The sequence below is a fragment of the Vipera berus genome, assembly GCF_964194415.1.
Source record: "Vipera berus genome assembly, chromosome: 4".
Classification (NCBI taxonomy): Eukaryota; Metazoa; Chordata; class Lepidosauria; order Squamata; family Viperidae; genus Vipera; species Vipera berus.
The window spans coordinates 7,692,099-7,705,443 of record NC_138206.1 but is presented as its reverse complement, the minus strand read 5'-3'; the positions used below and the strand labels follow the sequence as shown (position 1 = coordinate 7,705,443).

The window sequence follows — 13,345 nt, the reverse complement described above, 5'->3', positions numbered from 1 at the left end:
TAAGATACAGAAGGATCTGGACAGACTCGAACACTGGGCACTATCTAACAAAATGAAATTCAATGGTGAAAAAAGTAAGGTTCTACATTTAGGCAGAAAAAATCAAATGCATAGGTATAGTATAGGTGGTACCTTGCTCAATAGTAGTAACTGTGAGAGGGATCTCGGAGTCTTAGTAGACAATCACTTCAATATGAGCCAGCCGTGTGCTGCAGCTGCCAAAAAAGCCAACACAATGCTAAGCTGCATTAACAGAGGGATAGAATCAAGATCAAGTGAAGTACTAATACCACTTTACAATGCCTTGGTAAGGCCACACCTGGAATACTGCATCCAGTTTTGGTCACCACGATGTAAAAAAGATGTTGAGACTCTAGAAAGGGTACAGAGAAGAGCAACAAAGATGATTAGGGGGCTGGAGGCTAAAACATATAGGGAACGGTTGCTGGAATTGGGTATGTGTAGTTTAACGAAGAGAAGGGTGAGGGGTGACAGGATAGCAGTGTTCCAATATCTCAGGGGCTGCCACAAAGAAGAGGGAGTCAAGCTATTCTCCAGAGCACCAGAAGGCAGGACAAGAAGCAATGGATGGAAACTAGTCAAGGAGAGAAGCAACCTAGAACTAAGGAGAAACTTCCTGACAGTTAGAACAATTAACCAGTGGAACAACCTGCCTCCAGAAGCGGTGAATGCTCCAACACTGGACGTTTTTAAGAAGAGACTGGCCAGCCATTTGTCTGAAATGGTATAGGGTTTCCTTCCTGAGCAGGGGGTTGGACTAGATGACCTCCAAGGTCCCCTCCAACTTCTTCTTCTTCTTCTTCTTCTTCTTCTTCTTCTTCTTCTTCTTCTTCTTCTTCTTCTTCTTCTTCTTCTTCTTCTTCTTCTTCTTCTTCTTCTTCTTCTTCTTCTTCTTCTTCGTATTATTATTATTATTATTATTATTATTATTATTATTATTATTATTATTATTATTATTATTATTATTATTATTATTATTATTATTATTATTATTACCCCCTGCTTAGGCAGGAAATCCTATACCATTTCAGACAAATGGTTGTCCAGTCTCTTCTTAAAAACCTCCAGTGTTGGAGCATTCACAGCTTCTGGAGGCGGGTGGTTCCACTGGTTAATTGTTCTAACTGTCAGTAAGTTTCTCCTTAGTTCTAGGTTGCTTCTCTCTTTGGTTAGTTTCCATCTGTTTCTTCTTGTCCTGCCTTCAGGTGCTTCGGAGAATAGCTTGACTCCCTCTTCTTTGGGGCAGCCCCTGACATATTACGGATTAGTGAGACTATATTATGGAAATATAATTTGGCTTTCTGAGATCGTAAAACATTTGCCTCTCTCTGTAGCCAAAGTCGTAATGGAAGCTTGTTTTCATCTGGGTTCTGTTTCATTATTGTTGAGGGGGAAATTCCAGCTTCACCAAGTCTAATTATTAGTGTACTTTTTCATGCTTCTAATTTAGGGAAGGATACAAATCTGGGTTTTAGGTTGCCGAGAGCACTGAACTCTCTTCTATGTAGAAAATATCTACATATTATTGGGAATGGGGAATTGGAGAGGACCCATTACTGCTCCCTGTTGCTTGAACATAGAAAACAACGGATAGCCCACCTTTTTCTCTAGGTCGTCTTCAACTGCCTCAACTTTAAGCCGTGTGGACTTCAACTCCCAGAATTCCCCCGGCTAGCATGCTGGCTGGGGGGAATTCTGGGAGTTACAAGTCCCCACATATTAATACTAAGGAACTTACGAGAAACTTCCTGACAGTCAGAACAATTAACCAGCAGAACAACCTGCCTTCCAGAACCTGTAAATGCTCCAGCACTGGAAGTTTTTAAGAGGAGACTGGACAGCCATTTGTCCGAAATGGTATAGGGTTTCCTGCCTGGGCAGGGGGTTGGACTAGATGTCCTCCAAGGTCCCTTCCAACTTTATTGTCGTTGTCGTTGTTGTCAAGGTTGAGAAACAGAATTCTTTGTACATTGGATTGGTCATTCACAAACAGTTTGAAGCTACGATGGAACCCCCTAAAAGGGACTTACAACTTTGTCTCAAAGTTCTGACATTCACACACACACACACACACACACACACACACACACACTTCTGCAACCATGTGATTGCATTTTGGGCACCCGGCAACTGGCACACTGTGACCATGTGCCTGCGATTGATGAAATTTTTGCCAGAAAATCTCTGATTTTTGGCAGAAACCAGCCCATAGTTAACAACCCATACTTAACGGGTTTGCTTAACAAAAGCTGCAGCTGGATGAACTTCTGTGTTTGCTTAACCAATTGCCACAGGCAAGATCATAAAAATGGGTCTGGTCACCTGGTGATCCACTTTACGACCTTCATGAGTCAGACTGTAATGGCTCCGTTATGGTCATAACTCAAGGACTACCTGTAATTGGTGCCATGCTACTGTCAGCCTCCTTGTATAATAAGAATTAGACTCAGCTTTCCTGCAGCTTGCTTCTATTACATTGAGCCTTAGGCTCTGGAATGATGGAAAGCAGGTCTACACTGCCTTCTTTGGGATGTCCCTTCAGACATACGGAAAGCGTGGTTGTGTTCCTCCTCAATCTTCTATTCTCAAGGTGAAACCACCCAGCTCTTTCAGAGTCTCCTCATACAGTAGGTCATAGTTCTTAGTCATTCTGTTGCTCTTCCCCCTGCCTCTTTCCCCCACTCTTTCTTTCTTTCTTTCTTTCTTTCTTTCTTTCTTTCTTTCTTTCTTTCTTTCTTTCTTTCTTTCTTTCTTTCTTTCTTTCTTTCTTTCTTCTTTCTCTCTCTGTCTCTCTCTTTCTTTTTCTTTTTTTCTTTTTCTTTCCTCCCTTCCCTTCCCTTCCCTATCCTTACTCCTTCCATCCTCCCTCCCTCCCCTCTCTCTTCCTTCCTTCTCCTTCCTCTCATCCATATACGTTCCTTCCTTCCTCTCATCCATACACCTTTCCCCTCCCTCCATCCATACACCTACCTACCTTCCTTCCTTCCTTCCTTCCTTCCTTCCTTCCTTCCTTCCTTCCTTCCTTCCTTCCTTCCTTCCTTCCTTCCTTCCTTCCCCTCCTTCCCTCCCTCTGGAACATAACAAAATACCCATTTCCCAGAACAAAAAAAAGAAGAGTTAAACTGAAGAGCCCAAGAAATGGATAACAGGGCAGGAAAGAAGTTGGGCCTTCCTTCCTTCCTCTCCCTTCCTTTGTCTTCCTTCCTTCCTTCCTTCTTCCCTCCCTTCCTTCCTTCCTTCCTTCCTTCCTTCCTTCCTTCCTTCCTTCCTACCTACCTACCTACCTACCTTCCTATCAGACATGATGGACGGGAAACGTTTACCCGGTCTAAATCCTTACAGGGCAGTGACCAGAATCAGATACTTTATTTGAGGTGGGGTCCCACCAATCCTGCCTGCAGAAGTCTGCTTTTCTCCTTGTCCTGGGCCTCTGGAAGCCTCACTGTGGGGCTTCTGTTGTCCTAGCCAAACCGGAGCATTTGGACAACCTTGATGTGGCATTCCAGATCTATCTGCAGCAACCAGAGAATCCGGGTAAATATTTACACTGTGGAGGGGACATTTCATGTCTAATCTCCCTTGTCCCTTCCAGTACGTGTCTGGCCTTTCTCTCTGTCTTCAGCTTCCCATAGATTAGCAAACAGCCATCTAATTTTTTCCCCCCTCCCCACTTCCCAATGTTTCTCACTCCCCCTCCCAGCATGGAATTCTTTCCTCTGTGACACGTTGGTCACACGGAACTCCTTATCGCCAGGGAGGAAAAGCTAGAAGGTCAGATTCACAGAGGGAGGGAGGGAGGGAGGGAGGGAGGGAGAGAGAGAGAGAGAGAGAGAGGAGAGAGAGAGAGAGAGAGAAGCAAGGCAAGGAAAGTAATTGCGGGCATGCAGAAGTCCTTTGTGGTTTAATTCCTGCTACAGGATGTATAGAAGACTGCTATTATTTGCATCAGACTGATGGGCAATCCCGAATGGTGGTTATCGGCACAATAAACTAAGCCGAGTTCAGTTTAATTCTAGTTAGTGTTTGGAGGGAAGGTCTACAGCAGGGGTCTTCAAACTCGGCCCTTTTATGACTTGTGGACTTCAGCTCCCAGAATTCCTCAGCCAGCTTGCCTGGCTGAGGAATTCTGGGAGCTGAAGTCCGTAAAAGGGCCAAGTTTGAAGACCCCTGGTCTATGGGGCTGTTGCAGAGAAGGAAGGGCCGACTTATTTTCCAAGGCAGGACAAGAAGTAATGGGTGGAAGATATTAAAGAGAAAACCGGCCTAGAACTGAGGAGGAATTTCTTGACAGTGAGAACAATTAATCAGTGGAACCGCTTGCCTTCAGAAGTTGTGGGTGTTCCATCACTGGAGGTTTTTAAGAAGAGATTATTGGATAACCATTTGTCTGAAATGGTATGGGGAAGGGGTAGGCAACCTTGGCTCTTTTATGACTCATGGACTTCAACTCCCAGAATTCCTGAGCCAGCATGGGGGAACTATGGCCCCTTCATAACTTGTGGACTTCAGCTCCCAGAATTCCTGAGCCAGCATGGGGGAACTATGGCCCCTTCATAACTTGTGGACTTCAGCTCCCAGAATTCCTCAGCCAGCATGGGGAAAACTTTGGCCCCTTCATGACTTGTGGACGTCAACTCCCAGAATTCCTGAGCCAGCATGGGGGAACTATGGCCCCTTCATAACTTGTGGACTTCAACTCCCAGAATTCCAGAGCCAGCATGGGGAAAACTTTGGCCCCTTCATGACTTGTGGACTTCAACTCCCAGAATTCCTGAGCCAACATGAGGCAATTATGGTCCCTTCATGACTTGTAGACTTCAACTCCCAGAATTCCTGAGCCAGCATGGGGGAACTATGGTCCCTTCATGACCTGTGGACTTCAGCTCCCAGAATTCCTGAGCCAGCATGGGGAAACTATGGCCCCTTCATGACTCGTGGACCAACTCCCAGAATTCCTGAGCCAACATGAGGCAACTATGGTCCCTTCATGACTTGTGGACTTCAGCTCCCAGAATTTCTGAGCCAGCCATGCTTGCTCAGGAATTCTGGGAGTTGAAGTCCACAAGTCATAAAAGAGCCAAGGTTGCCTACCCCTGGTATGGGGTTTTCTGCTTGAACAGGGGGTTGGAGTAGAAGATCTCCAAGGTCCCTTCCAGCTCTATTCTGAATGAGTGAATTCAGTTTGAATTGAAACATTGTCATTGTTAAGGGAAACATGTTATTCAGCTTTCCTCATTGTTTGTTGGAGGTCAGCAGGGAAGGCCTCAATCACATGACCCTGGGATGGTACCACCATGGTTAAATACTTACCAGTTGCCAAGCGTCCAAATTTTGATGATGCTGTGACAGTCATATGTGCGGGGACGTAGCAACCATGGCGCACACACACAAAAAATCAGGTGCAGCTCACTTAACCACCACCTGGAAATTCTATTCCCAACTGTGTTCGTAAGTTGAGGACCGGCAGTACTGTTCTTGCATACGTTTCAATAAATATTGTAGCGTTGGAAGAAAGCTGCCAATATCCAGTGAACTTTGTTTTGCGCGGTTGAAGGAGCAAAGTCTGTTAGTCATCGAAAAAGCCACTGGATCTAATGTGACCTAATCATTTTGCTTCCTAATCCTGTAACGTTTCCTAGATTCTCCAGCGTTGTTCTGTTAGGAAGCATTTAATATATATATATATATATATATATATATCTCCTCCTGGATTTGTTTAGTTCTCTCTTTCTTCTTTCCTTGCAGCTTGGTAAATGAGTATGGAAGATTATGACTTTCTCTTCAAAATAGTTTTAATCGGGAACGCTGGTGTGGGGAAGACCTGCTTAGTGCGACGATTCACACAGGTAAGATGTCAAGTGGATCATAGCCTCCTCACCTTCCTTGTGGGTATTTCTGCATGTCAGGGGGAAAAGACTGAATATGGCACGACACCTCCACCCCCCCCCCCGAGGATTTGGGCCATTTGCTTTTGATGGGAGGTGATACCATATATTATTTTATTTTATTTTTTATATTTTATTTTATTTTATTTTATTTTATTTTATTTTATTTTATTTTATTTTATTTTATTTTATTTTTTATATTTTATTTTATTTTATTTTATTTTATTTTATTTTATTTTATTTTATTTTATTTTATTTTATTATTTTATTTAATTATTTTATTTTATTTTATTTTATTTTATTTTATTTTATTATTTTATTATATTATTTTATTTTACTATTTTATTTTATTTTTATTTTATTTTATTTTTTTATTTTATTTTAATTTTATTATTTTATTATTTTATTTTATTTTAATTTTATTTTATTTTATTTATTTTATTTTATTTTATTATTTTATTTTATTATTTTATTTTATTTTATTTTATTTTATTATTTTATTTTATTTTATTTTATTTTATTTTATTTTATTTTATTTTATTTTTTATTTTATTTTTTCCCGAAGGTGCTTTTTTCAGAAAGCAACTGGACTTTCTTGGTGGTTTTGTTTTTTTAAAGACATTTTAGCTTCTCATCCAAGAAGCGAAACATCGTCAAAGAAAAACCAAGTCCAGCTGCCTCCTGAAAAAGCACTTTTGGGACAGCTACGACTGAGAATCTCCATAGACTTGTTTTGTTTTGTTTTATTATTTCATTTTATTTCATTTTTTAATTATTTTATTTCATTTCATTTATTATTATATCCTGCCTTTATTATTTTTACAAAAATAACTCAAGGCAGCCAACATATCCTCCATTGTTTTTCCCCCAACAACAACCCTGTGAGGTGGGGTTGGGCTGAGAGAGAGAGAGAGAGAAAGGGATTGACCCCACGGTCGCCCAGACACCTTTCATGCCCAAGGTGGGACTAGAACTCCCAGTCTCCCGATTTTTAGCCAGAATATATACGCATCATTTAAAGGCGGCATGTAAAACCTCCCTGAGACGGTGAATCGAAAATTGACAGATTGTCAGGGCTTCGTTCGTGTGAGGTGGTAAATCCAGCTTTTGAAAATCACTTTCTGTGAACTGGTCTGTCATTGGCTTGCAGAAAAACAAACATGTCTTAAACGGAATAATGATTGACAGGTACGGACGTTTCTTGTTTAAAGAAAAGATTTTTCTGGTTTGTTAAACTAGAGTACAAGGTAGTTGTTGACTTACAACCATTCATTTTAGTGACAGTTCAAAGGTACCATATCACTGGAAAAAAGTGACTGATAGCAATAGCACTTAAACTTGTATACAGCATTCTCTTAAGTGGTTCTTGGCCCTTCCTTCCTTCCTTCCTTCCTTCCTTCCTTCCTTCCTTCCTTCCTTCCTTCCTTCCTTCCTTCCTTCCTTCCTTCCTTCCTTCTTCCCTCTCCCTTTGTTTTTCTCCCTTCCTTCCTTCCTTCCTTCCTTCCTTCCTTCCTTCCTTCCTTCCTTCCTTCCTTCCTTCCTCCCTCCCTCCCTCCCTCCCTCCCTCCCTCTCCCTCTTCCTCTCCGTTTGTTTTCCTTTCTTCTTTCCTCTCTCCCTCTCTCTCTCCCTTTGTTTTCCTTTCTTCTTTCCTCCCTCCCTCCCCCTCTCCCCTTGTTTTCCTTTCTTCTTTCCTCTCTCCCTCTTCCTCTCTCTTTGCTTTCCTTCCTTCCTTCCTTCCATCCCTCCCTCCCTTTGTTTTCCTTCTTTCCTCTCTCCCTCTTCCTCTCCCTTTACTTTCCTTCCTCCCTCCCTCTCCCTCTCCGTTTTCCTTCCTTCCTCCCTTCCTCCCTCCCTCCCTCCTCCTCTCCCCTTGTTTTCCTTTCTTCTTTCCTCTCTCCCTCTTCCTCTCTGTTTTCCTTCCTTCCTTCCTTCCTTCCTTCCTTCCTTCCTTCCTTCCTTCCTTCCTTCCTTCCTTCCTCCCTCCCTCCCTCCCTCCCTCCCTCCCTCCCTCTCCCTCTTCCTTTCCGTTTGTTTTCCTTTCTTCTTTCCTCTCTCCCTCTCTCTCTCCCTTTGTTTTCCTTTCTTCTTTCCTCCCTCCCTCCCCCTCTCCCCTTGTTTTCCTTTCTTCTTTCCTCTCTCCCTCTTCCTCTCTCTTTGCTTTCCTTCCTTCCTTCCTTCCATCCCTCCCTCCCTTTGTTTTCCTTCTTTCCTCTCTCCCTCTTCCTCTCCCTTTACTTTCCTTCCTCCCTCCCTCTCCCTCTCCCTGTTTTCCTTCCTTCCTCCCTTCCTCCCTCCCTCCCTCCTCCTCTCCCCTTGTTTTCCTTTCTTCTTTCCTCTCTCCCTCTTCCTCTCTGTTTTCCTTCCTTCCTTCCTTCCTTCCTTCCTTCCTTCCTTCCTTCCTTCCTTCCTTCCTTCCTTCCTTCCTTCCTTCCTCCCTCTCCCTCTTCCTCTCCTTGTTTTCCTTTCTTCTTTCCTCTCTCCCTCTTCCTCTCCCTTTGCTTTCCTTCCTTCCTTCCCTCCCTCCCTTTGTTTTCCTTCTTTCCTCCCTCCCTCTTCCTCTCCCTTTGCTTTCCTTCCTTCCTTCTTCCCTCTCCCTCTTCCTCTCCTTGTTTTCCTTCCTTCTTCCCCTCTCCCTCTTCCTCTCCCTTTGCTTTCCTTCCTTCCTTCCTTCCTTCCTTCCTTCCCTCCCTCCCTCCCTCCCTCCCTTTGTTTTCCTTTCTTCCTCCCTTCCTCCCTCTCCCTCCTCCTCTCCCCTTGTTTTCCTTCCTTCCTTCTTCCCTCCCTCTTCCTCTCCTTGTTTTCCTTCCTTCTTTCCCCTCTCCCTCTTCCTCTCCCTTTGCTTTCTTTCCTTCCTTCCTTCCTTCCTTCCTTCCTTCCTTCCTTCCTTCCTTCCTTCCTTCCTTCCTTCCTTCCTTCCTTCCTTCCTTCCCTCCCTTCCTCCCTCCCTCCCTCCCTCCCTTTGTTTTCCTTTCTTCCTCCCTTCCTCCCTCTCCCTCTTCCTCTCCCTTTGCTTTCCTTCCTTCCTTCTTCCCTCTCCCTCTTCCTCTCCTTGTTTTCCTTCCTTCTTTCCCCTCTCCCTCTTCCTCTCCCTTTGCTTTCCTTCCTTCCTTCCTTCCTTCCTTCCTTCCTTCCTTCCTTCCTTCCTTCCTTCCCTCCCTCCCTCCCTCCCTCCCTCCCTCCCTTTGTTTTCCTTTCTTCCTCCCTTCCTCCCTCCCTCCTCCTCTCCCCTTGTTTTCCTTTCTTCTTTCCTCTCTCCCTCTTCCTCTCTGTTTTCCTTCCTTCCTTCCTTCCTTCCTTCCTTCCTCCCTCCCTCCCTCCCTCCCTCCCTTTGTTTTCCTTTCTTCCTCCCTTCCTCCCTCTCCCTCCTCCTCTCCCCTTGTTTTCCTTCCTTCCTGGCTGAGGAATTCTGGGAGTTGGTCCACAAGTCATAAAAGCTTGAAGACCCCTGCATTAGAGCATCAACAATTGACACAGTTGCTCACTCAGATCCATTTGGAGATCACAGCTGAAATGCAGAGGCTCCAGTAATCTCACAATGGCTGCTAACCTTTCAAGCAATCATTAAAACCCTTATTGAAAAAAAAAAACCAAAACAAGACACTTCTGCAGAGAGAATTAATGCTTAAACCAGCTTCACCAACCCTCCAGACAGTCAAGATGTTTTTAGGGCCTATTAAAATGTTAATAGATCCGGCTCCAGGTATACAATCATTCTGGGAAACTCTGGTGCCAACAGTCTGAAACAGATGGGAGAAAAAGCTTTCAGTTATGACCTGGCTATTTTAGTGCAGCAGGAAAGTCCCAGTTGGTTTGTTGTAATATGTGAATGAACTAAGCCAGGGGTAGGCAACCTTGGCTCTTTTATGACTCGTGGACTTCAACTCCCAGAATTCCTGAGCCAGCATGGCTGGCTCAGGAATTCTGGGAGTTGAAGTCCACAAGTCATAAAGGGACCATAGTTCCCCCATGGTGGCTCAGGAATTCTGGGAGTTGAAGTCCACAAGTCATGAAGGGGCCATCGTTCCCCCATGCTGGCTCAGGAATTCTGGGAGTTGAAGTCCACAAGTCATGAAGGGACCATAGTTCCCCCATGTTGGCTCAGGAATTCTAGAGGTTGAAGTCCACAAGTCATGAAGGGACCATAGTTCCCCCATGTTGGCTCAGGAATTCTGGGAGTTGAAGTCCACAAGTCATGAAGAGACCATAGTTCCCCCATGGTGGCTCAGGAATTCTGGGAGTTGAAGTCCACAAGTCATGAAGGGACCATAGTTCCCCCATGGTGGCTCAGGAATTCTGGGAGTTGAAGTCCACAAGTCATGAAGGGGCCATAGTTCCCCCATGGTGGCTCAGGAATTCTGGGAGTTGAAGTCCACAAGTCATGAAGGGACCATAGTTCCCCCATGGTGGCTCAGGAATTCTGGGAGTTGAAGTCCACAAGTCATGAAGGGACCATAGTTCCCCCATGGTGGCTCAGGAATTCTGGGAGTTGAAGTCCACAAGTCATGAAGGGACCATAGTTCCCCCATGTTGGCTCAGGAATTCTGGGAGTTGAAGTCCACAAGTCATGAAGAGACCATAGTTCCCCCATGTTGGCTCAGGAATTCTGGGAGTTGAAGTCCACAAGTCATGAAGGGACCATAGTTCCCCCATGTTGGCTCAGGAATTCTGGGAGTTGAAGTCCACAAGTCATGAAGGGGCCATAGTTCCCCCATGTTGGCTCAGGAATTCTGGGAGTTGAAGTCCACAAGTCATGAAGGGGCCATAGTTCCCCCATGTTGGCTCAGGAATTCTGGGAGTTGAAGTCCACAAGTCATGAAGGGACCATAGTTCCCCCATGGTGGCTCAGGAATTCTGGGAGTTGAAGTCCACAAGTCATGAAGGGACCATAGTTCCCCCATGTTGGCTCAGGAATTCTGGGAGTTGAAGTCCACGAGTCATAAAAGAGCCAAGGTTGCCTACCCCTGAACTAAACAAGGAAGCATAAGTACGTTTTAGGACGTTTGCTTTGCTTTTTTAAAATTATTTCTTCCGCCCAAGACAATATACAGGTAGTCCTTGACTTACGACCACAATTGAGCCCAAAATTTCTGCTGCTAAGTGAGACAGCTCTTGAGTGAGTTTTGCCCCATTTTATGACCTCTTACTTCGATTGTTAAGTGAATCACTGCAGCTGTTAAGTGAATCTGGCTTCCCCATTGGCTTTGCTTATCAGAAGGTCACAGAAGGGGATCAGGTGACCCTGGGACATTGCAACCGTCATAAACACCGGTCAGTTGCCAAGCGTCTGAATATTGGTCATCTGGCTGTGGAGATGCTGGTCCAGTAAGTGCAACAAGTGTGACCAACAGTCATAAATAACTTTTTCCAGTGCTGTTGCAACTTTGAACAGTCACTACATGAACTGCTGTAGGTCGAGGACTACCTATACACAGGTAGTTTTTGACTTAAAAGTGTAATGGTGTCCAGAGTACCCATTATGGGTCATGACAGTTATAAGTTGAGGCACCCATGTGACTGGACCCCCTTTTACAACTTTTTTCCTTTTTTTGCGGCAGTTGATAAGCAAGCACCACAGTCATGAAGTGAATTTCATAGATTCCTATGGATATTTTTTTTTGCTAGAAACCGGCTGAAAAGTGCCATAACTGGCCAATAACATCCAAACTCACAGTCACGTGATCACAGAACTCTGCAACCCACGATAAAGGTGGGCTGGTTGCAAAGTGGTTTAAATGGGGTCATGTGATCGCAAATGGCGGTTGCAGCCCTCAGAAGTCTTGTCACCAGGTTGTAAGTAGCTTTTGAAGGGTGCGTTGTAACTTTGAATGGTCATTAAGTGACCAGTTGTAAGTTGAGGACTACCTGCATAGTGCTTCTTCTCCCCCTTTTCCCCCACAACAACCACTCTATAGCAGAGGTCCCCAACCTTGGCAACTTTAAGACTTGTGGACTTCAACTCCTAGAATTCCTCAGCCAGCCAAAGTGGCTGAGGAATTCTGGGAGTTGAAGTCCACAAGTCTTAAAGTTACCAAGATTGCAGCCCTGCTCTATAGAATAAGTTGGCCTGAGAGAAAGTGACTGGTCCAAAGTCCCCCCAGAAAACCTCTGGGGCTTAGGTATAAAGGCTGGCTGGGTGACTTTGAGCCAATTACTGGGAGACTGTGAGTTCTAGTCCCACCTTAAAAATGAAAGACATCTGGGTGTCTTTGGGCCAATTACCAGGAAACTGTGAATTCAAATCCCACCTTAGCTATTAAAGCCAGATGGGTGTCTTTGGGCCAATCACCAGGAGACTGTAAGTTCTAGTCACAGCCATTAAAGCCAGATGGGTAACCTTGGGAGCCTGGGAGTTCTAGTCCTGCCTTAGGTACGAAAGCCGGATGGGTGACTTTGGATCAGTCCCTCTCTCTCAGCCCAACCCACCTCACAGGGTTGTTGTGTTGGGGAAAATAGGAGGAGGAAGATGTGATGGATATGTTCACTGCCTTGAGTTATTTGTGAAAATAATAAAGGCAGGATATCAATAAATAAACCTCAGTCTCCCCGATCGTAATCCAACAATAAGCCTGTGAGGTAGGCTGGGTTGGTTGTCTGCTCTAAGCGCCCAAATTTTGATCACAGGACCATGCAGATGTTGCGATGGACGTAAGTGGGAGGACCAGTTGCAAGTCACTTTTTTCAGTGCCATGGTAACATAGTTCCCCCATGTTGGCTCAGGAATTCTGGGAGTTGAAGTCCACGAGTCATAAAAGAGCCAAGGTTGCCTACCCCTGAACTAAACAAGGAAGCATGAGTACGTTTTAGGACGTTTGCCTTGCTTTTTTTAAATTATTTCTTCCGCCCAAGACAATATACAGGTAGTTCTTGACTTACGACCACAATTGAGCCCAAAATTTCTGCTGCTAAGTGAGACAGCTGTTGAGTGAGTTTTGCCCCATTTTATGACCTCCTACTTCGATTGTTAAGTGAATCACTGCAGCTGTTAAGTGAATCTGGCTTCCCCATTGGCTTTGCTTATCAGAAGGTCACAGAAGGGGATCACGTGACCCTGGGACATTGCAACCGTCATAAACACCAGTCAGTTGCTTCGGGAGAAGGGCGGTATATAAATAAAATTAATAATAATAATAATAATAATAATAATAATAACATCGAATGGATGCTAAACGAACAGTTATAAATCAAGGACTGTCTGTATTGAGCCTAATCCAAGCCTGGAACAATAAGAGCATGCTGAACTTTGATCTAGAGCTGAAAGTGTTGTCTGAATATTTTATTTTCTTTGTTTGTTAAGGGACTTTTCCCACCAGGCCAAGGAGCCACCATTGGGGTTGACTTTATGATTAAGACAGTGGAGATAAACGGTGAGAAAGTAAAGGTAAGCCCTTGCTGATCGTTTCTGCCTCAGCGTAGAATCTCTTCAAGTTCCAAATGTGTA

General features: G+C 44.4%; 1 protein-coding gene across 6 annotated transcripts in view; it reads left to right on the top strand.

Moving 5' to 3' along the window:
* Positions 1-13,345, top strand: part of RAB30 (RAB30, member RAS oncogene family) — a 52,884-nt gene that overhangs the window by 28,872 nt on the left and 10,667 nt on the right. For 5 of the 6 annotated variants that reach the window (XM_081327885.1, XM_081327887.1, XM_081327886.1 and 2 more), the window contains 2 exons: positions 5,767-5,867; positions 13,202-13,285. In XM_081327885.1, the coding sequence (XP_081184011.1) occupies positions 5,775-5,867; positions 13,202-13,285 (177 nt within the window). In that variant the 5' untranslated portion in view covers positions 5,767-5,774. Of the gene's footprint in view, positions 1-3,460; positions 3,556-5,766; positions 5,868-13,201; positions 13,286-13,345 lie in introns of those variants that run through there. The other variant, XM_081327889.1, reaches the window with a different exon arrangement.